General features: G+C 48.1%; 1 protein-coding gene across 4 annotated transcripts in view; it reads left to right on the top strand.

Annotated features, from left to right (window-relative positions):
* Positions 1-27411, top strand: part of ITGA9 (integrin subunit alpha 9) — a 326717-nt gene that overhangs the window by 37815 nt on the left and 261491 nt on the right. For 3 of the 4 annotated variants that reach the window (XM_059390569.1, XM_059390567.1, XM_059390568.1), the window contains exons 5-11: positions 2094-2161; positions 10543-10672; positions 12994-13079; positions 15208-15276; positions 19878-20015; positions 22844-22949; positions 24129-24223. In XM_059390569.1, the coding sequence (XP_059246552.1) occupies positions 2094-2161; positions 10543-10672; positions 12994-13079; positions 15208-15276; positions 19878-20015; positions 22844-22949; positions 24129-24223 (692 nt within the window). The remainder of the gene's footprint in view (positions 1-2093; positions 2162-10542; positions 10673-12993; positions 13080-15207; positions 15277-19877; positions 20016-22843; positions 22950-24128; positions 24224-27411) is intronic. The other variant, XM_059390570.1, reaches the window with a different exon arrangement.

Here is a 27411-nt window from a genome sequence, read left to right as displayed (position 1 = left end):
GAATTCTTTTTTTTTTAAAGATTTTATTTATTTATTTGACAGACAGAGATTACAAATAGGCAGAGAGGTAGGCAGAGAGAGAGAGAGAGAGAGAGGGAAGCAGGGTTCCTGCGGAGCAGGGAGCCCGATGCGGGGCTCGATCCCAGGACCCTGAGATCATGACCCGAGCCGAAGGCAGCAGCCCAAACCACTGAGCCACCCAGGCGCCCCATTCTTGTGTAATTCTTATTTGTGTCATAAATTTATAAGGCTGAACTGGTGTGTCCTGCACTGTAGCTTCCTTTAGCTGCTGGGGTCTGAATTTTCTTTGTTTTATTTGCCTCAGAGTTATAGTTGGGTATTTAACCCCTCGAGTCAGTGGGGAGTGAATATGCTTCTTGCCAGACCTTCCAGATTTAATCTAACTGTTTGTTCGGGTTGGGACATTTTGATCCTTCTTGCCCTTATGCTATTTGATGCAGGCTTTACTATTAATTTTTATTATTTCTTGCCATCAGACAGTTTGATGCACGATCTCTTTATGACTTTCACAAGCCCCACTCCCAGCCGGGGTGCAAGACTTTGCAGAGAACAGGCAAGTCCCATTGTTCCTGGGTTGCTCTCTGGCAGGCCTATGAGTTCTCCTTGGAATAACCCGACAAGAAGGGAGGAACTGATTTAGCCCTCACAAGGAAGAGGAGTAACTCAATTGACATTCCATTGTAATTTAGCAGTCGGTTAATGGCCACTTACTGGAAAATGTTACTAGGCTCTGCGGTGAGTATTGTTAGAAACTGAATTACTCTGTATATTTCCCCAGGGCCCTTTTCCCCCTTCTCCTCTCACACTGATGCTCTCAGAGTGGCAGGAAGTGGCCCTATGTTGCAATCACAGCTGCATTGTTCCTTCATATTATTTCTTTTGTTTCAAAATTCAGTATATTGCCTTTAATGGTACCCAAGACTTGCCACGAGCCCAGGGGTCACCTGGGGGATCGCTGGGTTATTTTGTTGCGTTCCCAAGTGCCCAGGAACAGCCATGAGCTCTCGTCTGGCAGTATAATTAATTTGAGTCATCTGAGCTGAACTCTCTGTCTCTGTCTGACCCTCCTGATCACACAGCTGAGCTCCTCTCTCTGTCTTTACCTATGTAGTGATTTCAACTGGCTGGTCACTTCCTGGGTTTTGGGTAATCACTCACTCCACAGAACCTTTGATGGGCCAAAGAGGTGAACGTATGTGAATCTTGGCTTTTGCCATTTACTAGCTGTGTGACCTTGGGCAGTGCACCTAACCTCTCTGAGCCTTGGGAGTTTTGCCTCTTCACAGATGACAATATGGGCTCCCAGGGATAAGAGATCAGTGGAATGGCATGAGTGGGTGTGGCTAACAGGGCCTAGAACATGCTACACACTCTTCCCTCCAACTGAAAACTGCAGCACAGAAGGCCCCTTTGTAGGGTCAGCATGTTGGGAACCGTGAGGGAATGGTGGAGGAAAAGCACTTAACCATTTGTGTTTCTGTTGACCTGGAGAGATCTTCCCCTTCGTCAGAGGATGGAGCTGTCGGCGTGTGGCATCACCACACACCGGCAGGGATGGTATAACTGAGTGCCGGAGCAGGTCTAGCGGGGAACCTCTTCCTGTAGGCCCAGGCTCCGTTGGCCACTGTCTACTTGGATGGCAGGAATCATCTTGTCTTCAGCTCTGTGGAGTGTCACATTGGGAGGCTTGGTTGTGCTCTAGGGGACTCCACACAGGGTCATGTTTTCAGCTCCTTTTCCTACTGGGGCTCTCCATTCTTTCTGAAGTAAATGAAATAATCACCACTGGCCTCCCACTTAATCACCATGGCTGCTGCTGCTCTTCCCCCACAGGCGTGGAGGGAGTCCACTGGGGTGCTTGGCCGTCTCAGGCCTGATGGCACCAGAGCCTGGATTTTTGAGGTCTGGTGGATTCCAGAGACTTTCCTTCCACGCCCCGGTCTGGAAGGCATCCCCAGGCCCAGCCCGCAGCTGTGCACGGGGGAAGTGGCCAGCACGCTCGGCGGCCCCTCCACACGACCGGCACACACTGATGAGGCTGTGGTTTTCTTCTTTCCTTCCCTCCCCTCTAGAGTACAAGAAGAAGTACGGAGAGGAACATGGCTCCTGCCAGGCGGGGATAGCGGGCTTCTTCACTGAGGTGGGTGTCCGCCCCTTGGGCGTTTCTGCTCTCTTGCCAATGTTGGTTGCCTGGCAGATTATGGTCTCAGTAGTTCCTTGAGATGGAGCTGCCGAGGCCCCACACACTCGAGCTGGGAGGGAGTAGATTCTGGTCCCTGGATGTGACATCCAAGGAAGGTGACTAATGCTGGTGGGGGCTCCTCCTGGCCAGAGACCATGGTTGGGGGTGGGGGGCGCTGAGCAGGCTCATTTGGAGGAGAACCTATGTAGACAATTTCTCTAAGGAGTCGTCTGGACCCTGAGTCCCAGGGAAGGAACTGATTCAAAGGGGTGCTGGTAAGGTGGTGCTCAGTCAAGTTTGTGTCATTGCTGACGCTGAGGAGGGTGTATTAAACATCCCCTCCTATTGTTCTTCCCTACGTGGAGAGACTTCATGATTTCACACATAACTCAGCCAACCCCTTTTCCAAATTCCAAAGGATAGTCATCTTGAATACTTCTGTACCTTTACAGACGTACCACCACAATCTTTGGCCAGACGGTACAACTTTAGGGATGGTTCTTAAGTGATTCTTACCTACTGTGAGTTCACCCTTCACATCAGCCCCTCATTTCCCAAACATCTTTTGATCATCTGCCATGTGCAGTGTTCCATGCCGGGTCCCATAAGTGGCTCAGGCATCCATGGAGTTGTTCAGGCCCAAACAAAAAAGTACCTCTTATTTCTGATTCATCCGTAATCCTATTCTTTTAACCTCCTAAGCATATCCCAAATGTGACAGCTTTAATTGCCCACCACAATCACCCTTCTGGAAGAGTCCTTGTCATCATCTGGAGGTCTTCTGGTCTTGAACTGGACTCCCTGCATCTGTTCTTTATTTTGGTAGTAAAATACACATAACATGAAATTGACCATTTTGACCATTGGGAAGCCAATAGTCGAGTGGTATTTAGTACATTGACGGTGTTGTGTAGCTGCAGCCTTTCTAGCTTGAGAACATGTCCATCACCTCAGTCTGCCTCTGTTCTCCACCCCTGTCCCTGTGTTTTCTGCACAGCAGCCTGAGGAATCTTTCCAGATCAAACCCTGTCATCCTGTCTCTGTGGCTTCCCATCATACGGTAGATTAAAATCCACACCGTGTCCCGGCCCATGGGCCTGGCTTTCTGACATTCTCTCTCCTCCTCTTGCTCCAGGACAGCAGAGAGCTTCAGTATCCAGGGCAGAGCTGCCCACCTTAATTTCTGCAATGGCTATTTAAATTAAAAAGCAGACAGTCAGCAATGCAACATCTCACTCAGAAAGCAACATGGAAAAGGTAGAAAAGTCAGAAATGTTGTCTTTCACTCTCAGACCAATGAATATGATGTGCTTCCCCCCGACCCTGCTGTCTGCTCCCTCTCCTTCTCACTGTATCCCTTTGCTGTCACTTTGGTACAATGCTTATGACTGTCTACACAGAGATCCCTGGGAGGCCCGGTGGATGGTGCCACCAATCATCCTCACTGCTCAGACCCCAGTGAGCAAGATCCCTCTCCTATTTCCTCTCCCGTATCCAAGCCATCAGGGAGTCTCGTTTCCTGTGCTCCCCAAACCTATCCCAGAGGCTTCCATTTCTCTCTGCCTCCCCTGCTGCCCTGCAAACCTGGGGGACCGTTGTCTTGCGCAGGGTGCCACCATAAGACCCTCCCGATTCCCTGCTCCTGCCCTGCCTCCTGACAGCCTCTTCCTAGAGGGCAGCCACAGCTACCTCCCTGGAATGAGAAAAATACCGTGGCACTCCTTTGCTCAGAGCCTTCTGTCTTCCCATCATATGTACAGTGATATCCAGACTCCTCTGTGTGGCCACCTGGGTCTCCCTACCTTTCCTGCCTCACCCATGACCTGGCCTCCCGGATGCCCCTCCTCCAGCCTCAGAGACTTGGGACTCCCCTGGCCACATGGGGCTGGGAGTCCCCACACACGGCATCTTTGTGCACAAGTACACGTTTCCACAGAAGACAAACGTAGCAGAGGAATTGCCGGGGCCAAAGCTGTCCAGCATCTGAATTTGGGTACATCCTGGTGAATTGCACCCCAGAGATGTTTGCCGACCGTCAGGCCCCCAGTTGTGTGTCATCGTTCCTACAGCCTCTTACCAGTAATAATTTTTCTCATAAAGATATTTCGTTTTGCTAAAATGTCCCTTTATCTGCTTATGAGTGTTGTTTAGTGTTCTTCAAACATTGGCCATTTGTCTTTTTCTAGAAATTGCCTGTTTATGTTCTTGGTCTTGTTATTTTTTCTTCCTTTTGATTAACTGATTTTTAGAAACTTGTAAGATACCTTTAACACTAATCTCATCTCTTTTTACATGTTGTAAATTTTTTTCGTATCGGTCTGAATTGGCTTATGGTGTCTTTATTGCACTCCCGTGACACAGTCCTATTACTTCAATCCATCAGTCATTTTCTCTCTGGATTCTCGACTTCTCGGGAAGACTCTCCCTCTCCTGAGAGTACAAAATATGTACCTGTGATCTTTTCTAGTACTTTAACAGGGTTTTTGTTTTTTTTTCTTTTCTTTTTTTTAAATTTATTTTTTATTTATTTTCAATATAACAGTATTCTTTTTTTTTTTTTAAGATTTCTCTCTTCAATACAACTTGGATTTCTTTTTGCAAACATTGTATGGTAGAAACAAACCTCATCGTTTCCCTCAATGTGTAGTTGATTGTTCTCCTGGTGGCCTGCTCACCAGGTCTCCTCCTTCCCATTGATTTGAAATACCTTCTGCGGTATGCCAGGCTCACACTCTTCTTCCATCTTTGTGCTCGGTGAGATTGTACAGTCTCTGTGGCTGTCATTTCTCTGGAAGGTCTAGCAGAGTCTGACTCTGCCTGGGAGGCAGCAGAGCACCCTTGAAAGTCCACAAGCAGGTGACAGACACCTGGCAGTGCTGGGAGAGAGAGGCCATGTGGGCTGGGGTCCCTGGGGATTTAAAAGTGTGAGGACCTGGAGGGAGACCAGGTGGGAGGCTGTGATGTGGTCCAGCTACAAAACAACAGGGCAGGAAGAAGAAATGACCAGAGGGATGGGAGAATATAAAGGCAGTATCAGTGGGCTGGGTGGCTGAGGACTGTGGAATGGAGGAAGCAGGGTTCTGAAGAACAGGGGTGCCCCAGGGGAAAGAAGGCTATCTAGAGAAGAGTCACTGGGAGATAAATGAATGGGCCTGCTTTCAGCACATGCAGTGTGAGGGGATGGACAGGACACTCGTAGGTGTTTTTAGAAGATAGTTGGATACAGGGAACAGAAGCCAACCTGAGTTGGAAACTCTGATGTGGTCATTTCTAGTACCTCTCAGAGGGGACTGGCTGTGGTCAGTGTGGAGGTAGGGTTGCGGGTGAGAAGGACACCTCCTTTTGACAGTGGGAGGAGAAAAAGGAGACTCGTTGCAGAAATGAGAACACATCAGAGATGCTGATGGAGAACTGAGGGAGAGGAGGAGTTCCCAGGGAGCGGGTGTCGTTATGGTCTCAGCGGCTGGAAGGTCAGGGAAGACAGGGCACTGGGGCTGGGTGGAAGGAGGGCGTGGGGGGAGGAGCAGAAAGGGCAGGGGTGGAGGGGAGCCCAGGGGCTGTGTGCGCTCCAGATGACCAGACGAACAGGAGGACCTATTGAAACTCCATACTCTGGGAACCATGGAGCCTCAGCATGTGCTGGCTGGGCAAATAGCCCTGGGGCCATGGTGCACGGATGGGGGGTTGTGGGGCTAGTGTCAGGGAGGCTCAATCCTCTGACCCGGCCACTGTGTCCTGGCTGCCCTAAGCTTTAGCCTCCCTACACAGGAGGTCTTTGAACTCACTGCCTCTCTTGTTTCTGGAACTTCAGCTGTTGGAGGCTGAGCAGGAAATGTGGTTGAAGGGGTCATGCAGCACTTCTCCCCTGCCTTGCCCTCCTGCTGACCCTGTTACTTGGGCTGGCTCTCGCTGCGGGCCAGCCTGTCCCTGCACAGGATAAGCGAGCTGGGTATTCTTCTGTGGCCTCCAATTACTCTGGCCCAGGCTGCCTGAAGGTCTGTGACCCGGGGGTTACGAAAGCTGTTTGAGCTACAGATGCCACGTGAGTTTCAGCCCGTCACTGAGGATAAAGGAGAGCTTCCTGGGAACTTTATTTATTTTTGTAGCCTGGGTACAGATACTTTGAGTAGCAAGAGAAGACATAGGCCAACCTGCCAGCATTGAGGCACTGCCATGGGAGCCTGTAGACCCCGGGTAGAAGTCTGGGTGTAGACTTCTGTAGTAGATCCCGAATGTGCCTCTGTCCCCTGCCTGCCTGTGCCAGCTTGCAGCGGTGAGAGAAGTCCGCGGCTTCTGAAGCACACCCCTGTGCCTCTGGAGGTTCTGCTAATAAATGCAGCTGGGGAAAAGGTCCGCACTGTTTATGGGAGGCATTCCACACGGGAGTTAGGTGGTGTGTACCATTGTGCTAGCTGTTCCTGGGTGGTGGGGAGCTAGGCACTGATGCCATTTTCCTGGCACTGGTGACCAGTGCCGAAAGGGCACAGGCATCATCCCTCGTGAATGGGAAACCCAGATACAGGGAGTTCCAGGAAGACACTATTTTCCTGCCCTCTCCCACCCCTACCCCTGCCCCAGCCCTGTCGGTCTCAGGCTCAGCCTCAGGTTGTCTAGTTTGAACCGAGGGAGAAGGAGGCATGAGCACGGAGATGAGAGTGAAGACAGACCAGAGCTTTGGTTTAAAGGTTTTTGAGGAGAGCGATTACCTTGTTTTATCAAACTATGTGATGTTTGAGAGAGCGGGTGTGGGCATGGGTTAGACATACAACTCTCGATTGGTATGCTGAATTGATATAAATGATCAGAACACAGTGTGCCTACCGCCTGGTGTCCCAGAGAGCCGTACAGGTCCCTGGTGACAGTCAGGGCTTTGGCTTATGAAGAGCTGCAGGTGGAGAAGCTCTACACGTGGTGTGTGCCCTGGCAGTCAGGGCTTTGGCTTATGAAGAGCTGCAGGTGGAGAAGCTCTACACGCGGTGTGTGCCCCTGACAGTCAGGGCTTTGGCTTATGAAGAGCTGCAGGTGGAGAAACTCTACACACGGTGTGTGCCCCTGGCACCGACGCCAGCGGTCATTATGTTCCCTCACGCCCTGAGCCTTTGGACACCCGATTCCTAATTCCTTTCTGAGCTCAAGGCCAAGGAAAAAGTCCCTCTCCTCTGAAGAACCAATCATTTGTCTAATGTTCCTTCTAGAACTAGCCCAGCCCCTTCCACAGAACAGAAGAGTGCAGGGGACAGGGGTGAATGGATGCACTCACCACCTGTGTTTGTTCAGTGATGAGCTCTGAGTGCAGGAAGTGATACGTTTTTATAGAACAGTGGGATGCTTCAGAGAGGCCGACTTACCAACAGCTCCCTGGGGGTGGCTGGGACCTCAGAACCTGAATGCAGTGCTCCTCCACAGTCTTTCCTGGTCTCCCACCTTCCTGAGTCACCAGCACTATGCCATTCTGGCAGAATCTGGTGGCTTGTCTTCTGTCTGTGCTCACACCCGACTGCTTAAGGTTCTTTCCCAAATGGCCCGAAGCACACGAATTGTTCAATGCCTCGCTCGCCCTCTTGCCACCGGGGTTGCATGCCTGCTCTCCTGCCCATGTGATCTTTCTTTGCTTTCTCTTCAGATGCTTCTGGCTTGTTCAGACATTTGCTCTGTGGAATTCAGGGTGACTTTATATATTGTCATCAGAAACTCAGGAGCCTCGTAGCAAGATCTAGCCTTTAGGGACTTGTCGGAAAGGAGCCCCTTCTGACAGTGGTGAGGCCAGCTCTGCATAAAGGGCTAACCTGGATGGATGTTTCTGAAATAGAACAGTGTGTGGGGACTCGAGGGGCCAAGGGAGGGGTGGGTGTGCTTTGGCACTGAGAGGTCTCGGTGACATTGCAGGGTCTAGTGTCTTCTGTCTGCATGGTCTGCACCTGTGGGGTTTTTGTGTGGCTGAGGGGTTTCCCCAGAAATTGTCTTTATTTGTATAGAATTTTTTTCAAGACTGTTTTGTATGTTTCCATGTTGCCTTTCCCTGGGAATGTCCTACAAACGGACTTTATTGACCTTTGTATCAAGTATAAGCTTTCATACATGATAGTAGGTGCTTAATATTATTGACTGAAAAATTAATGATTTTGTTAGGAAAATAGTTTTTATCATTTCATATTGCAGTGTAGGTACTTGGGGAAACCCAGATAATCAAAAGAAGGGATTCCCTGTTGGGGAAGGAAGGAATGAAAGCCACTGCCAGGGCCATCCTGTGGATGCAAGGAGGCACTGGGCGCCTCCCCTCAGAATAGCTTCCACACAGCGTGTGCTCCATTTTGAAAGTACTGTGTGTTTTCTGAGGTGACTTTCTTGTCAGTGTTTAATCACTGTTCTGGAATTTTGAAAAACACTTGGGCACCTGGGTGGCTCAGTCAGTTAAGCATCTGCCTTCAGCTCAGGTCGTGATCCCAGGGTCCTGGGATAGAGTCCTGCATCAGGCTTCCTGTTCAGTGGGGAATCTGCTTCTTCCTCTCCCTGTTGGTCCCCATGCTTGTACAATCTGTCTCTCAAATAAATAAGTAAAATATTAAAAGAAACAAAAGTAGAATTTTTAAAAATAGAAAATAAATTTTAGAGATGAGAGAGAGATAAAGAGAAAGAGACAAAGAGAAAGAGACAAAAAGGAGGAGAAAGACAAAGAGACAAAGAGAGATAAAAAGGAAGAGAAAGAGAAAGCTACAAAGTGACCGAAGAAGAGAGGGGAGTGGAGAGATCCCTGTAATCCTGTGACCCAGTGGAAAAAAACACAAGTGTTTGGGGCTTCTCCTTCTGGGCTCTGTTTTGTCTGTCTGTCCACAGTTGTTTTTCCTTTTATAAAACGTGATCATAATATACATATTTTTGGCCTGTCCTCATTAACTTAGTGCTGTGTGGCTCTGTCTCAGGGCTACAGCATTTTTGCTGCTGCAGGATTCTGTTGAATGGGTGTACTATGATTTTGGATGCCAGATGTTAGATGTTTAGATAATTTCCAACTTTTTTTCCTTCCTTTTTTTTTTTTTTAAGGTTTTACATATTTACTTGAGAGAGAACATGAGAGTGAGAGAGAGAGAGAGAGAGTACATAAGCAGGGGGGAGGGGCTGACGGAGAGGAAGAAGCAGGCTCCTGGCTGAGCAGGGAGCCCAATGTGGGACTCTACCCTAGGACTCTGAGTTGAAGGCAGACGCTTAACTGACTAAGCCACCTAGAGGCCCCTAGATCATTTCCAAATTTCTTTAGCCCAGTGACAATGCCTATTCTTATGGGTGAAGGCATGTAGTTATTCATGCTGGATTCCTTAGGCAGGTGCCTCATTTGGAAGTACTTGAAATTCTCATCAGTACTGCTTATTAGATGGTTTTGTAACTCAAACCAGCTCTTGTCCCCATTGAGGGTACAGGGGCATTTGCCCCTAATGCAAATGCTGGAGATCACTGTGTCTTTGTGTTTCTGGTTTTTCTTGTTTGTTTGTTTATTTGTTTGTTTTTAAGATTTATGTATTTATTTTAGGGAGAGAGAGCGCACGCATACATGAGTGGGGAGAGGGGTGGAGGGATAGAACCTGTGGGGCTAGATCCCATGACCCATGAGATCATGACCTGAGCCAAAACCAAGAGTTGGATGCTTAGCTTACTGGGCCATCCAGGTGCCCCTCTGGGTCTGTTTTTAATAGCAGTGCTGTCTTTTGCTGTCCCAGGTCTCTTTCCTTCCCTCGGTGTACCTCTCTGCTTTCTTGATTTTGTTGTGGGTTTGCAGTGGGCCACAGTGGCCACAAAAGCAAGCTTTACAGTCATTCCTGAGAAGGGCATCCTGAGTGAGGGCCTAGGGGGGGGGGGGGGATTTCCTTGGAGTGTCAGTGCGCGGTTTTTTGCAAAGATGCTTCTGGTTATTGTTTTCTCTATGCTCTGTATGGGGCAGGTGGGTTTGGGGTCCAGGCTGTGTGAGGGGGTGGCGGCTTTTCGTGAGCACTGTTTCCTGGAATTCTGCAATTCAGGACAATGCGCAATATTTGTCATTTCCTTATTTGATCCTGTTGTGGAGGTGAGGAAGTATGCGTGAGCTTATCCGTGGGTAGCGTAGGGACCTGGTATGTTCCTCATTCTTGCTCAGTTATCCTTGTCTTTACTCCTGATGACCCCGTGTGTATGATGGATTCCATAATACCAAGGAATCTGGCGATGGAGTTTTCATTACCCAACCAAAGAAGGTCCTTGGTGTGAGGCATCTTTGAGTTGTTGGCTGTGGCCATGGTTCTCATTATACCACCTGCTCCCCTCTTCAGCTTCCGTCCCTGTTTATTTACCTTTGGGTTTCTCTTCGGTAGGAGCTGGTGGTGATGGGTGCCCCAGGGTCATTTTATTGGGCCGGGACAGTCAAAGTGCTGAACCTTACGGACAACACCTATTTCAAACTGAATGATGAAGCCATCATGAACAGGCGGTACACTTACCTGGGTGAGTAGCTCAGGGATGGGACAGGTAAGAAGGGGACACGGGAGCGATTCTTACCTGGCTCACACACTGTTCCTTTACTGGTGGAAAGAAGAGTTGTTGGCTTTCACATCCATTGTTCTAATTAGGTACACCCTTAGCCGGGGCACCTTACATTGAGCCTCATAGCCAGCGGGTAGAGAACAAAGGAGGGGTCTGAATTAAAACTGATTTAATTACAGAGCTGACAGTTGAATGTCCAAGGAAGCAAAATTTTTTCTTACTTGAGCAATTACTTAAGTTCAAATACAAAATGAGTGCAGTAGAATCCTGGTTTTCCATGGTATTTCTTTGGCATCTTCTAGTCACACCAGTTGCAAATAGAAATAGTAAGAACCAGGAAGCCTGGGTGGCCCAGTCAGTTGGGTGTCCGCTTTGGGCTCAGGTCATGATTGGGCTCAGGGTCTTGGGATCGAGCCCTGCATTGGGTTCCCTGCTCTGTGAGGTCCTGCTTCTCCCTCCCTCCCCCATTCCCCCAGCTTATGCTGTCTCTTGCTGTCAAATAAACAAAATCTTTGAAAGAAAAAAAAGAAATAATAAGAAAGAAATTAACATGATGGATGGCAACATAATGCTGAAGGTTAGTCACAGGCTCAGAGATATTTCTCTTATTTTCTCAACTCTTTCAACCTTCTAGAAAGAAAATAGAACTTAACAGCCACCATTATATTGCATTATATTGCACCATTGAGGGACAGAGATAGACTGTCTTGGCTTATGGTCCTGAAGAGTTTGTGTGGCTCTCTTCCTTAGTTCATGTCCTAAGTGCTATCATTCTAGATGCTGCTACTTTTCATTCCTGAAACAACCTTACGAGGCAACTATCATTACCCACAAAGTACATAACTTGCCAAGGTTACGTGGCTTGTAAATAGCAAAGTGGGGGCTTAAACTTGTGGTTTCTGAGCCCGGAGTCTCAAAGCAGAGTGTTGCTGGGTGTGGCGTTGGGGTCCAGGATAGATCTTTGAACTTGAGGGGCCAGTGGCTTCTCCCTGTGTATACAAGAGACCCTTATTGCTACAGGGCTTTCAAGGTCACTTAAGGCTGTGATATCACTCATAATATGCTTTGGTAATGGGTCAAGTCACAGGGTCAATAAAAATTGATCACAATATGGTGTCATCACGAAATCCAGACAGCTTGTGATCACAGCACTAGGGTTTGAAGGTGAAGACAAGGTTTGAGGGAATATATAGCCATCCATAAAGTCTCTGCTGGCCAAAGAAGAACTTTCAGCCAGCCCATGAGGCTCTCAGGAAGCAGGAGACATTTAGACTAAGTTCAGACAACTTTTACCTTTGTTTCTAGATTCCTTTTACATCCAGATTCTTTTCTCCTCCATACCCACCCCCCTGCTGTCAGTTTCATTCTGCCTTCTCTTAGGAGAGAAGATGGCACAGTGGTTAATGGCAGAGGCTGTGGAGATGCACAGATTGGATCTGAACTTTGCTGGGTTATCTGGGGGATGATACTTAACCATCCTTAATCTCAGTTCCTCTATCTGTGAAATGGAAGAAATGATCATACCTTCCTTATAGAATTGTGCACTTGAAATTTGCTGGCATCCAAAGACATGCACAGGAATGTTCCCATCTGCTTTATTTATAGGAAAGCAGGAATATCTGGGAATAACCCAGATGCCTAGCAGTAGAATAAAGATGTTCTGATCTCTTCATACAGTAGACCGTTGCTCCACAATAAAAGGAAATGGACTTTCCTGAGTCCATTTCACAGGTGCTATGTTGAGTGAATGTCACAGGTGCTACGTTGAGTGAAGTTCTAGAACAGTTCAACAAAACATATAGAGATAGAAACAGAATAGTGGCTGCCTGTAGGAGAGCATTGACTTGAAGAGGTAGGAGGGAGCCTTCTCATTTGGGTTCCGTACTTATATTCACTCTGGACGGTGATTGCATGGCTGTGTGCCTGTGGACACTTCCACGGGTTCTGCCCTTCAGATATATGCATGTGACCATATGAAAATTATATCTCAAAAAGAAAAAAAAGACAGATGTGAAGTATTTAGCACAGTACCTGTTTTAAACTACCTCAGAAAGCACTCTTTCCTGCACTGGTGTTTTTGTGACCCTGACTTTTTGTGAGATGAGCCGTTTCAGCAGGAGAAGACTAACAGATGCAATTTGTTCCCTTGGAGGTTATGTTCCAGGAATAGCTGGGTCGTAATTGTCCAGGCAAGGGATGCTTGAGAAGCCTTTTCCTCAGATCAGTCTTTTTCTTCCTTGCCCCAGCTCATCCTCTCCTCTGTTAATGTCCGTCCCTCACAGGCTATGCAGTGACGGCTGGCTCCTTCTCTCGCCCGTCCACCACTGATGTCGTAGGAGGTGCACCCCAGGACGAAGGCATCGGGAAGGTGAGGAGAGAAGTCTGTGGAAAGCACGGGGTCAGACACAGGGCAAGTGTGCTGCCCCTGGTGTAGAGGCTTGCCACTGATTGATCTGAATATTCTCCTGGGTGGCTGGCAGGTAAATGATGAAGTAATGAGGAGTCTCCCATCAACCTCCTTCCAACAGCTTTTGAGAGAACCTTGAAAGCTTAATCAGAGAGTGGATGCTACTCCTAGACCTTTCCAATCTCTGCACGTTTTCATCTCAACTGTGTTCAACAGCTGACTCTGTGTGCGAGCTTATTAAGACTGACCCTTGGGGGCACCTGGGTGGCTCAATGGGTTAAAGCCTCTGCCTTCGGCTCAGGTCACGATCCCAGGGTCCTGGGATCGAGACCCGCATTGGGCTCTCTGCTCAGCTGGGAGCCTGCTTCCTCCTCTCTCTCTGCCTGCTTCTCTGCCTACTTGTGATCTCTGTCTGTTAAATAAATAAATAAAATTCTTAAAAAAAAAAAAGGCTGACCCTTTGCATCGTGGTGACCTCTGAAGAAATGGTGTCCAGCACTGTCCAGCTTTAAGTTCTCCACTCTGCCAAGCCCTTCCCAATTTTGACTTTGACTTAATAGAGCCAAGTCTTGTCTCATGTATTTTTGGGACTTTATTTATCTATCTTGGGACCTAGAGTGTCATATTTATTTCCCCCGTCTTTTAGAGCCAAGACTGGCTCAGTCCAAAGACTGAACAGGTGATGTGTGGGTCAGTTTTCCTAAAGGATCTGCCCAGGCTGTAGGAAATACCCCATGGATCTAGGGCTGTCTGTCTGGTCCCTTTAGGAATTGTGGCCTCTGTGGGGCCGAGAGTATGAAGAACTATGTTTTCTGATTCTTTAGCTGCAGGGTATGGGAAATCTAGATTGGGTAGGTCTGTGTGAGTCAGGAACCTGCATTTTTAACTCCATATAGTCTCTAAATGAAAAATCTGAACTAGGGAATGATCTTTGAACCTGAGCCCAAGGAGTGGACTTAGCATAGTATATGGCCATATCTCCAGGGGCTCAGAGAGTAGGGTCTGGATTTTAGAGAGGCCCAGATGCAACAAGACCACTGTTCACTGGAACCTTGAGCCAACATGTCCGTCTGGTCAGCTGACTGGTACATCCTGAGGATTGTTTCCCTGACTCCTGCCAGGCAGGATTTAGGAGCCTCAGCTCTCTTTTCTGGAACTTGTGCCTCCCTCCCTGCTAACACGGTTGCTAGTAAGAAAGGATCTCGGGGAATGAAACCAGTTAAAAACACAGGCCACTGAGCTGGGGGAGGCTAGCCGATGAACTCTGATAAAGTCAGGAAAGAGGTGGGTCCTGCAGGGTCACGTGAATTCCTCTACATGGTGGAGGGAAAGAAGCACTGAGAGCCGTCCCCACGCTGATAACATGATCCAGGAAAGATGCTGTGTGTGTGCGACCCGGCTTCTCTGCAGCATTGGTAAGAGAGCCTGCCTCCTGGCTCACGGCTGTGAGCTACACAAACTGGGTCTGACTGCATCGTGTTCCCTGCAGATGCTTGTGATTGTCTTAAGATAGTCAGGTCTTAGGATGAGAACAGTATTTATAACTGGCAAAACCAGACAGAATCCTGGATTCAGCTAACAATGAAGAACCTGAAAACACTTCTTTTAGTCGGATCATGGGAGAAGTGCTGGGAAGACGGGTCATAGTTGATGGAGTTGGTGATCGTCCAATTCCCAGGGGCCCTTGACTAGACCTCTGGCCTGCAGGATTGTTCATTTCTGGTGTCAGTGCCCAAACACATTCTCACTAGGGTGGTGGCTTCTTACCCTGCAGGATGGTCCCCTACCCTAGTTCTGATGGGATGCTGTTCCTGTAAGATGCAGCTTGGAAAAGAACTTCTGTAGTCCTGTCATTTGGGAGGTTCTGCATCAAGGCTCCTCTTTGGGGTAGAGAGGCATGGTGCCTCCAGATGGAAGGACAGTCTTTTTTGCAGAGTTGGTAAATTGCGGGGAACTTCATCAGCCAGCTCACAAGCACCTACCGTATGCCTGGTTGGCCTTAATTTAAGTAGGAGTCTCAGGAGAATGCTGGTCAATATTTTTGGTCATGGCTTCTATCTTAACTAGATTTTTTTTTTTAATTCCATAGGTTTATGTTTTTAGAGCTGATCGAAGATCGGGTACCTTAATTAAGATTTTCCAGGCATCAGGTAAAAAGGTGAGATTCTGTGTACTGGTGTTCTTCTATTTGCTTGCCAGATGTTATCCTCTGGGAATCAGTTCACTTTTTAGAAAATGGATGTAGAGGCCCTATTCGTGCCCTAAATTTGTATGGCAGCCCCATAAGCAGTTGGCTTACCCCCGTCAGGACTGTGTGGAACCTGCAGATTGTGGAATTCAGGCTCGTAGTAGGACTCAGGCAGCAAGATGAGCTTGGGCACGACCAAGTTTCATCACAGAGTTCAAAAAGGATTTCCAAAGTTCATATAGTTGTCAGAATTACGACTTGCTGTATGTCTGCCTTTTCCTACCTCTCTGACCTTCCATCTGCCTCTCTCTTACACATACAGCCCAGAGAGATCACACGCAGTGAAGCAGGGTGGCAAACCCATGAAATCTAACTGAATAGGTGTGTAGGCAAACGGCTCTCACTCTTCTGGCACCTCAGGCCCAGCGGTGCCCCCCTCCTCTCATCCTGAGCCCCCACCACTATTGCCACAGGTCCTGTTGTCACACAAAGGAAAACCAAACACAAGTCACTTGGCTCCCTTGAGAACCTTGAAATAGAAATAGCTTGGGAAGGCTGCCTTGGAATTAGTCCTGGGCAAGGTTTGTCTGGGTGTGTTCTCTTGTCTTCGTCCTGGCCCTGATACTCTCTTGATTTCCTGCACATTTCAATGAATGCTGCACCCACAGTCTGAGATGAAGGCAGGTAGAGAGCCCCTGGATTAATAAGGCACGTTTTTTCATGGGCTTGTCCATCCTGCCCACCTTAGCATGGCTCAGACCAGCAGGATTATTTAGGGAGATTGGCTGCTCTCCGAGGACACACCTTTAGGCAGGAAGGCCAGGGGGTGATTTGGAGGCTTGCCTTGGTGTGGAGGCCTTACTGAGCTCTGGGAAGAAGCACAGGACTCTAGGACTTGGGAGAGAGATTCCAGGAGACAGGAGAAGGTGGAAGCTGGTCTTACCCATCACCACCCTAGGAAAAGGGGGGAGAGAAAGATTGTTTCCTTTGTGGGTCTTGTGGCCACATGCCATGTCCCAGCCCAGTTCAGGTCTTGCTGTGGGTTAGACCTGCTCTACACAAGCCTGGCACCATTACACACTATTCTGATGGTAAATATTCTCATTTCCCCAAATCCCACTCACAAGTAGAATTTTTTTTTTTCAGTTTTAACAGCCTTAATGTGTGTACTTAATAGAGAATTGTCCTAATCTTTTCAATTAAAAAATGCATCACCAAATAAATAAATAAATAAATAGAATGTATCACCAAATCAGACTTGTGAAGTTTCCCTGAGAACAGCTCTGCATTCCCCTGGGATCCATACTGGCCTGTGTTATTTTAACATTTCCAAAACCCCCAAAGCGAACACACTGGAAAAGACTGTGAGCAGTTCTGCAATAAAGGTTTTCTAAGCACCCCTGACAGATGAGAAAGGACACGGTGCCGTTTGTGATAGAGCCCCAGAGCAAGGACGGTGGAAATGCCTCTAAGGCTAACATTTAGGTCTTTCTTAACATAAATAAATAGATAAATAAATAAGTAAGTGTCTACTATGGGAAACCCAGACCCCCACCCCCACCCCTTCAAGCATACCTGGGCTTGACAGCATAAAATGAAAGGAATCTCCCCCGACCTAGCTTTTCTGGGATGTAATTGACGTAAGCATTCGGTGACCTTAAGATGTTCAACATGATGACTTGGCCCGTGGATATATGGTGGAATCACGGGGAGGTTAGTTACGACCTCCATCACCTCACGTAACTGCATTTTAAGGACTCTAAAGCGACGTGCTGAGCAGGAGCACACCTGTCACCCAGTCTTCAGAGTGTCTTCACCTTCGTTTCCACCTGCAGCCTCTGTTCCCCCCGCCTCTCCACCGCTGCCCGCACCCGGGGCAGGACCAGTTAATGCTGGTCTTCCCGGTGTAATTATCAGCCTATAATTGTGCCCACTCCTTCTCAAAACCCTCCCAGTGCGGGTGACAACTTACAGGGCAACCCAGCTGTGACTGGTTGCAGTCAGGTTTGGGGTGACAGACTGAAGAGTGGGCAGTGGGGGAGGTAAACATTTGAGAAGCCACTTGTGCACACTTTGTGAGGACTTCATGTCGTGGAGTCCCAGGACAGACTTGAATGTGTCCACTTGAATGGCCTTGTGAGGTGTTGGGGCTCCCTGGGAAGGGATAGGAGGGCTGGTGTCTCAACCACCAGCTCCGTGGCCACTTGTCCTCAGTTTGCACCATCCTAGAGTCATTCTTCCTTGTGCCACTCACTCTTGCCCTCCTGTGTCTCTGGCTTCTGGCTTTACCCCCATCATCAGTGCTCCGAGTTTGAAAAAGACCATTACTTTCTCTATACATCTTATTCTGCTTTTTGCAAGAAGAAATGAAAAATTCTAGTGTATCTGACTTCTCCATTATTCAAAGGGAAAGGATATGACCGGAGGCTTTCAAAGGATGTCTGTCGCTTTACCCCTGTGTCTGGACCCACACACATGGTGGGGAGGGTTCTGACTCCATCGACCACTGGTCCACTTCTGCTTTTGTTTGGCCAGAATTTGGTCAGATAGTACTGTCTCCTGGCCTTGCCATACGAAAAATAAAACACCAAAACCCTAAAGTTCCAGTTTTTAGCGGTTGACATCCTTCATATAGTACATCCGAGAAGTCATCCGTATGTACATAATCCAGATGTTAATATAGACACATGAACCTGCATTTCTAGGTGAGAGACCTCCCATCAAAGAACCCCCTCCTCCGCCAACACACATACACACACACGCACACACACACACAGCATGTCATTGCCACGTACAGGAGTTGTATTGCGTTAATGGAGGTATCTGAAAGGTTCATATGTCAAAACTTAGATAAGAAACTTCACGTTCAGGGATTTCTGATTGAACACTGATGAAGATGCCAAGTTAAATAGCCCATTGGAATGAAACAAATAGTTCCCCTGGGGCAGAGCCAGAGAGAACAACCAGCAGCCTTGGTCTTCTGGGCACTGTGAGGGTCTTACCAGCTTCTTTGTTTGTTTTACTGAAGTCCATATATATTGACCAGGTCGCTGAATTAGTGACGGATGGCGTGGTCTCTGCTGGGAATCCAAGCGTTGCCCACACCCTTCTCCTTTGGGAGTGGGTGTTGGCAGGGCGGGGTGCACTGAGCACAAGCGGTGTGTGACTGGGGAGGGGCTTCTGTCCCCGGGTTCACTGCAGGAAATGGACCAGAGTGCCCTCCACCGCTCTCACACTCCCCAGGGCCGCAGCCAACAAACACCAGCTCCGAAAGAAAACGCTTGTTCCCGTCAGCAGAACCAGAGCCCTTTTATCTGAAAACATTTATTTTTAAAAGAATGGCCTTTTTTTTTTTTTTTTTTCCTTTCCAACAGAGGTTGCAAACTAGCAGCCTTTCGAAAGGATGCAGCCTGTAAAACTTTTTGTTTGGCTGCCTGCTATGTTTGTTTCTTCTTTTTTTTAAATGAACGAGTTGTCTGCATTTTAGAACGAGACCCTTCAAATAAAATTTTGAATTTGGGGCTTCTCTTGAAAAACGGGAAGGTTGGTCTTCTCTGGGTCGGCCTCCCCATGGTAGCAGTTGACTTCAGGAGCTGACTCTGTGGGCCCCAGGTGGCCACAGTCCCTACCACTCCCTATTGCCTGTTAGACCCTGAAGCCAAGCATTGCTTGCCACCTGGAGCATACTTGCAGTGTTACTTGTTTTTCTTATACCTGTTCTATCACCTTCCTGGATCCCATTGGCGTTTGAGTTTGAGGCCCCTGACTTAGAATAATAGGCACTGGATTAAGCTCTGATTCAAGAAGAGCCAGTGGAACCTGGCCATGTTCCTGCATCCATTACATAGTCTTAGGGGTCGTACCCTTCCCTGTCACTTGAGTTCATGCCTTCCTGGTTGACTTTAGCTCTGTGCAGGCCTGGGAAAGGGTAATCTATTTCCCCATGTAGCATTTCTTTTTTCTTTTCTTTTTTTCTTAACTTACCAAAAGGGATATCTTTATTTTATTTATTTTTTCAATTATTATTTATTATGTTAGTCCCCATACAGTACATCATTAGTTTTTGATGCAGTGTTCCATGATTGCTTGCGTATAATACCCAGAGCTTTGTGCAAAACATGCCCTCCTTAGTAACCATCACTGAGCCACTCCATCCCCCAACCCTTTTCAAGCTTGCCTTGTGTTAATGAAATTTCATGTTCTTCCTTTGGTTGATCCTGTCAAATATCTGTTATAGGAGGTACGTTTACTATGCTTGTAACCTGTTTTGTAACCTCAGCTTGCATTTTTAAGAACATATCTTGTTCTCCTGGATCGGTCCACTTGTTTTCCCCTGGAAGGGCTCCAAAGCAGGAGCCTCTGAGCCAGTGAGCTTCGGTCTCAGGAGGACAGGGGTCCAGCGCTGATGCTGGAGTCAGGGATTTCACTTCTGGCTCATGGGACAGCATAGCCATCACAGCGCTGAGGGGCTTGGGGGCAAGAGTGTGTTAAGCTATGGGCTAGAGACAAGCAAGGGTTTCCTGTGTGAGGGCACGCACTGAACGCTTTGTTGCAACTCAACTTGGTTGCAGATGGGCTCTTACTTCGGCTCCTCCTTATGCGCAGTTGACTTGAATGCAGACAGCCTTTCTGACCTGCTGGTGGGGGCCCCCATGTTCTCTGAGATCAGGGACGAGGGGCAGGTCACCGTCTACATCAACAGAGGAAATGTGAGTACACTGCTGGGCACCAGGTGGACGGGTGTGGGAGAGGGATATCTGTCCAGTGAGGAGTGACAGAGCAACCCCGCTCTGGGCCATGCCTTGGGCCCCATTACCTGGAGGAGGTGAAAAGACATGCTTCCTACCTTCAACATGCCATTAATGGAAAGCTGGACACAGTGTTACCACTGTAGACATATAGGGATTGAGAAAAATCACAATGTCAGTGTTTGATTTTGAGTGTTTATTCTGTACCTGAAACTCTTCTTCTTGTTTTCTAGAAATGATTTCCACGTAATGTGCACATAGTATCAGGGGCCCCCATTTTTCAGATTAAAAATGAGGCCCGTGGCACATAGCTAGAAGCAGTGGGCTAGAATTTGAACCCAGGCCAGCTGGTTCTCTGGTAGTCGTGCTGCTTCCCCGGAAGTATGTACTCATGAGCCAGGGGCTCCTGGAGTGTGCAGTGGCTGGGCAGAATCTTGAAGGAGTAGGAGCTAGACAGATGGAAAGAGATGGGCTGGGAGCTGGGCAGGCAGGTTGAGGACCGGGGCAGCAGGACCACTTAAGTTCTGGGGTTGGGCCAGTGCAGTGGCTAAGGGCCATGATCATGAAGTTCCTTAGCCTGCAGAACCATGAAAGGGGTGCGAACGACATCAGAAAGATGCCTCTGGCACTCTGCAGCTGAGTTGGGGGCTGGGGGCTGGGGACAGGATGGGGAGAGGAAGCAATGTCCCAGTGGAGGTGGGAGACCAATGAGAAAGCAGACTCTTTTCAGCATTTAGAACTAAGAGTGTCCAACAAGAGAGTGAAATTCATCAATTTTGTTACTAAACATGAGAAAATAATGCTTGTAATCAATGAAAAGTGCGATAAAATCTTGCTATACAAAGATCTTTTAAAAAATATACAAAACACATAGAGAATGTTCATAATAGATCCTTGTGGGTGGTAAGGCTTGGGTAGGTTTTTAGTTTTATCTTTATCCAAAGAGCAAGAATGTAATACTTTCATAGCAAAAAAAAAAAAAAATCCTTTTAAGCAGGGAAGAAGATGCTAGTTATCCTAGTTGGATGACTCGTCCAGTTGGAGTCAAACAGTGTTTGACTCTAGGTGGGCAGCTGTCACGAAGAAAGGAGGCCATCTGAAGAGGAGCCAGGGAACGTTAGAGCCTTGGGCTTTCTTAGATGCTTAAAAACACTTTGAGAAAATGGATCTAAAACGTGGGAACAAACGTACTTCCTGGGACCTGTTGAGTGACACTTGATACTTACACCCCCATTGACATTCCAGGAAAAGGGGCAGGCAGGTGTGGGGAGAAAAGAGGTGGTCATTATGGACATGAGAACAGCAACATTTGGTAGTCACCGGCTGCTCTGTTTGTAGGAGAATGAAGTACTTGTGGAGGTATGAACTTGTCAGGCAGTAAGGAGACCAGCGTAACGGCTTGTCAGTGTGTCTGAATCACAGTGTGGAATCTTGGAGCTGGAAAACTCCCCCAGACACATGGCGCCCATACTGGCCAACCCCCAACCAATGTAGCTTAATGCCATGTGGTTACCCTGAGTACCAGGGCATGGTTTCTGTTGGGCCTCCCCCTGTCTGATGAATGATCATGAAGCAGTGCAGAGGATTGGGGAAAATGATGACTTTGGATAGATGGATTTGGACCTTGCTTTTTCCACTTATTAGCCTGTGCCATGTGGACAAATAGCCTAAAATTAGTGGCTCAGTTTCCTCATCTATAAAGTGGGAAGAATCCTAAGGTCCCATCTAAAGCCAGACACTCCTTGGGGTGGTTTGTGGGTGTGTAGTGGGTTCAGAGTACCTCTACACGGGGTCAGGCTTTGACTTTCTTCTGCCTCAGAATCTCAGATTGTATTTTAATACTCTGGTACCATCATGTCAGTGATTTGGGGTAGAGTGGATATCCTCAGATGGCTTTTACTGCCACCATACACCATTGACCCCCTCCCTCTCTTGGGTGGTGTTTGCTCAAGAAATCCAAACCTGTGGGCACCTGGGTGGCTCAGTAGGTTAAAGCTTCTGCCTTCAGCTTAGGTCGTGATCCCAGGATCCTGGGATCGAGCCCTGCATTGGGCTCTCTGCTCAGCAGGGAGCCTGCTTCCCCCCTTCTCTCTCTCTGCCTGCCTCTCTGCCTACTTGTGATCTCTCTCTGTCAAATAAATAAATAAAATCTTAAAAAAAAAAAAAGAAATCCAAATCTGAGCCACATGATAATGGGCACAGTTGTATGCGTCCCCACCCCTTTCCTCACCGAGAACTTTACTGGGTGTTGGGTTTTCTGAACAATGATTCTGTCACAATTACTGATCACATGCATCTTGCAAAGCAGCTTTGTAAACTTGTACTACAAGGGATAGGAGAGAAGAAAATAGAAATATGCATGCCGATGTAAAACAACTTTTGAAACCAAGGGCTGCGGTCTGGACAGAGTGGGCATTGTGCGGGTGAACTGGAGGAAGAAATCAGAAGCAGCTCTGGGCAGCTGAGAGGATTTTGTGGCAACAGATTTGTGGGTAGGGAGGTTTGTGGAGCGTCAGGACAAAGGGGAGATGGAGTCCTTGGCCAACATGAGAATCCTCTTCCCTCTAAAAGGCATCTCCAGCTGTGGGAGACCCTCCTGCTGCATAGGTGAAAGGGACTCATTTTGCCACCAAGAGAGAGAAGCTTGGGCGCCCGTGATGCTGACCAGGTGTTTCCTGTCGATGGTTGTACTCCAGGGGTGATGTTTGGAGCTTTAGTTGTATTGGGGTGTTTTTTTTTGGTTCTGGTTTTGTTTTGTTTTCCATTTTTTCCTTCGTTCTGTTTGCCAGGGAGCCCTCGAGGAGCAGCTGGCCCTGAGTGGAGATGGCGCCTACAACGCACACTTTGGGGAGAGCATTGCCAGCCTAGGCGACCTTGATGATGATGGGTTCCCAGGTCAGTGAGCTCGTACCTGCACTCTGCCTTTGCCCTGTGCTACTGGATCTGCCTGCCCGCTTGGAAGTCCCCTGCAGGGAGGGGTGCCCTTCGAGAAGTTGTTCTCCATGCAGACACTCAGAAGCCCGCTGCGCTTCTGCTTCCGTGTGGCATCTTCTCAGCAGCCTCAAGTTCTTGTCAGTGTGCTGGCCGTGCAAGGGGTCCTAGGGCTGGGCCACAGGGGCTTCTCGCTGCAGACATGTTTGACCTGGCTTCCTCCCGCCACCAGTCCCTCAGACTCTGAGGGTCTATTGTGTTGTTAGTACATGAGTGTGGAGGGACTTAGACATTTTCAGCCCCAAGAGTGACAGCAAGGGGATGGACTTGAATATGTCCCTGCCAAGAGGGTGGGGCTATGTGTACCTGATGTCAGGAAATGTCTGGACTGCAGATTCCTTCACAGTGTCTTGGCCTCTCTTTCTGGTCTGTTCAGTGTTGTCTCTGCTTATTGTATACACAGTATATGGACAACAGGACCTGTGGGACCCACGTCACTAGGGGGACAGCTGAGGTGGGGGACAGGCTGGGGGGCAGCTCTTGCCTCAGGCCAGACATTTAGGCTTCTTTGATATCCTCACAACCCTGACTAGAGAGGATCCTGGCTGGAGGTCATGTGAGCACAGGTCCCGCACTCTTAACCTCACTTCTGCAAACACATGACTTTTGTTAGAAGCAAAGGAAAGAAAGGAAGATCTCGGCTTTGTTCCAGGGGCTGTCAGTTTGTGAGGGTAACCATATTTTTTTAGGAAGTGAACGCCATTTTATATAAGTCCCTTCTCCCGGAATGAGTTGACTTTCTCAGTTATGCAATAACCATAGTTTATGGAATTCCCCTGACAGAAATTTGGGTGTGTGGTTTATATTTGCATTTCTCTTATTGGATGGGTCAATGTTTTTTTTCTGAGGTAGGAACTTTTTTGAAAGTAAACCCTTCTCAGCGTCAATAATTTTCTTTCTACGCACCCCCCCCCGCCCCGCTTTTCTTCCCTGCTAAGAGATTGTGTGTCTAGCTTAATGCCTGGACAACCTACAATCAAGAAATTTCTGGTATGGAGGGACCAAAATGATGGCAGGAATTAGGAAAACTCCTTATATTACTCCATATGGCTTCCTAACCCACAGCTGTTTTTCTCCCCTCAGATGTGGCCATTGGTGCACCCAAGGAGGACGACTTCTCTGGGGCCGTCTATATCTATCATGGTGATGCTGGTGGGATCGTCCCTCAGTACTCAATGGTAATTGCTGTGAGAATGATGTGGTACTTGTCCATACATTCATCTGGCGAATACGTTGGGAAACTTGAGTCTCTACCACACCCTGGGATACAGAGGAGAACACAACATGATTTCTCCTGTCAACTTTCCCGCCCTCCAGTGAAAGACAGCGACCATTGGTATTGCTTATTAAGTACCAAAACATGTTCAGAGACTCCTGGGTGTGCTCTCTGTCAGAGAGGCCTTCTGCCCGTGAAAGATGACATCCACACCCTGACCCACATCAGGAGTTATTTCTTGAAGAAGAAGAGGTTTTCTTTTAGTTACTCCTTTGTCCCATCATCAGTGCTAGCCAAAGGAATATGTTGTAAAATGTCACTTAGAGAGGCAACAGTCCACGGAGGAGGGGTTTAAAAGCTGTCACAGGGCTGATTGGTATAAGTGGTATTGCTGTGAGGAGCTGTCAAAGCTCTGGCCTTGAGCCTCAGACTTGGGAACGTGGAAGTGGTGGGTTCTGTTTTTGCCATATCAGCGTGGAGTTCAATCTTGCTGATGGTATCAGGCCCAGCCCCTGGGAAAAAAGGAAGTCACTCTCTTGACAGAAGCATTGTCAGGATATTTGGGGATGTTTCTGTCTGGAGTGGCACAGGCCTGTGTCACTCTCCCAGTGAGTGGGTCAGTGGGAGAAAGAGACTGAGCACAAGTGGAGAAACTTCCAGTTAGTAAGTATCGATCTGCCGAGTGTTTCTTATGTGCTTACCACTTCCTACTCATGCTTGTGCTTCTCATCACAAAGCAGCTGGTCTCCTGTCTCGATTGTCTCTAAGGAAACAAAACTTCCAACTGAGTCGCGTTCTTGCAAAATGTTCCGAAAGTGTTCTGTAAAGCAAAGTATTAGGAAAGTGTCCAAACCTGTTCATGTGTTAAAGTCTCTAGGTAAGAAAGAGACTTTTTGAGTTGGTTTTAAGAGCCAGTCCATAAACAGGACTTCAGTCCATGCATTCATAATTGTTCTTCTTGCAGCAGATAAAAATGAGCTGATTAGAGGCTGGGGGTTGGTTTGTCGCCAGCTTCCTGCACCCTCTCTGCTGGGGCCAGCCCAGCTCATTGATTCCCACATGAGTCAGAGGGTAGAGAGGGGGCACCAGTCCGCTCTCTTTAGTCCTTGTCCTCGTCCTGTGAGATGGTGCCTTTACTGTCCACCTGTCTTCCTGAGGTGCCTCCAGCCCAGGGAGGTGACTTCGCTTGCCCAAGGTCTCTGGCTAGTAAGTGGCAGTATGGCTGTTTACTTACTGTCCATTACTGTCCCCACACTGGAGGAGGGAACACTCAGGGAAGTTCACGTGGAAAACGTAGAAACATACTCCAAGGGGCCTAGTCTACTCGGACCACCCTCTTCTCATTAGAAATGAATAACGGAGACAGGGAGCTCTTAGGTGATTCAGCCAATATGGCAGGAGGAAGAGGGCTTTGGGCACAGGTTGGGGGCCACATCCATGTCAGGGGGGCGTCTGTGGTCTGAATTACGGACCCTCTTCACGACATGACAAGCGGGAAGTCATCCAGGGAGCCCAGTCCTCCAGCAGCCCCCGGGGTCACTGTCCACACTTCCTTCTGGAAGCTTGTTCCTGGACCTTGGAAGCGAATCACACAGAGAGGCAACCTGTCAGAGACCCCTGCTTCCCTTCCTCCTGCAGCCCTCCAGTGTTTTGTTTTGTTGCTGGGTGGAATCCCCACAGGGAACTGAAGGACAAATGGTGTGGTTAGCATGGAGTGTCTTCAGTAGGAAGCAGGGATTGGCAGCTGGACTCGTCCTGCCTCTGTCAGCACACAGGGAGGCTCGTTAGCCTTGACAAAGAGAAGTGGTTTGGAGCACTTAAGAAAAAAAAAAGAAAGAAAGGGAGAAACAAGTATGTTTGTACTTTTCCAAGCTGCTAATATGTATATGATAAGGTCAATGATTTAAAAGGAAAAAAGAAAAAGAAAAACCCTTCAGCGATGTATTCTTCAGGGCTGCGGTCTGGACAGAGTGGGCATTGTGCGGGTGAACTGGAGGAAGAAATCAGAAGCAGCTCTGGGCAAAGGAGTTGCTTTTCTTTGGCCCAGACTGGTATTTATTTCTGCTGGATAAATTGTGAGATCAGGGCTGAAGTTCGTCCACATTACTCTTTAACTCATTCCTCTTTCTTGGGCTCGTCAGGAAAAGTGTTGATTTTAAGATCCTTGTGCGCCTTTCTCAATTTGAGAGCCCCCAGGGCACATCAGGGCAGCCCCTGTGTTCTTTCTCTTGCAATAAGGACACTGCCTATAAACCTGGGCAGGCGGAGGTTTTCCAAGGCTCCTGGTTTTCATTTAGGGTTATTAGCACTGAGCAGACTTATCTTCCTGGCTTTATGGCCTAATGGCCTACAGATGTCTGTGGGATAACTTAAGCCGGCATCGCCACCCCCAAATGGACCACCCCTTCACTCTTCCCCCTTGTCCCAGACACTGCAGAGCTTAGAACTGCAGACCCAGGGCAAGGCTGCTGCTAGCATCATTAGACTGCGGAGCTGAGCTGGCCTGCCTCAACATGGGGCTTTTAAGAAATAGACATACGTACATGTTTGTTTAGACAGAACGGTGTGGGATGTGGAGCTCTGCCTGCGAGCAAGGAACATTTCAGCATTTGCTGGTGCTCTGATTTGTACCATGATGCTCGCACATTTCCTGTTGGACGGCTTAAGTGAAGATGGCAAGTGGAAGGTTATTCGCAGTGATGGGATCTCAGGAGGGGTGGTGGGGGGCGGGGTTGGTCCCTGGCCTCTCCATCTGTAGATTCTATGGAAACTCCCTCTTCCCAAGCTCATGACTTCTCCGGATGACTCAGTAAGGAAAAGGATACAGGAAGAAAGTCCACAGTGAGCCCCTGGCTATCTGTAAACCTGGTTCCAATAGGGGTTGTGCTGTCCTGTACAGCATGAAAACAAAGCATTTTCTTATCTTCCACAGTGAGGGCATTGGGAGGTAAGCATCCCCAGAGAGATTGTATAAACAAAGGGAAGAAGAAAGAGGTCAGATCCCAGGAAATGGGACTTTTCTAATTCAGCAAGTTTGATATCTTTTGAGGAACTGCACCACGTAGATGATGAGTGACTGGAAATGGGACTTTTCTAATTCAGCAAGTTTGATATCTTTTGAGGAACTGCACCACGTAGATGATGAGTGAC

The sequence above is a fragment of the Mustela nigripes genome, chromosome 2, assembly GCF_022355385.1.
Source record: "Mustela nigripes isolate SB6536 chromosome 2, MUSNIG.SB6536, whole genome shotgun sequence".
NCBI classification, from domain to species: domain Eukaryota; kingdom Metazoa; phylum Chordata; class Mammalia; order Carnivora; family Mustelidae; genus Mustela; species Mustela nigripes.
The sequence above is the reverse complement of the archived record's forward strand: the minus strand, read 5'-3'. Positions and strand labels throughout refer to the sequence as shown.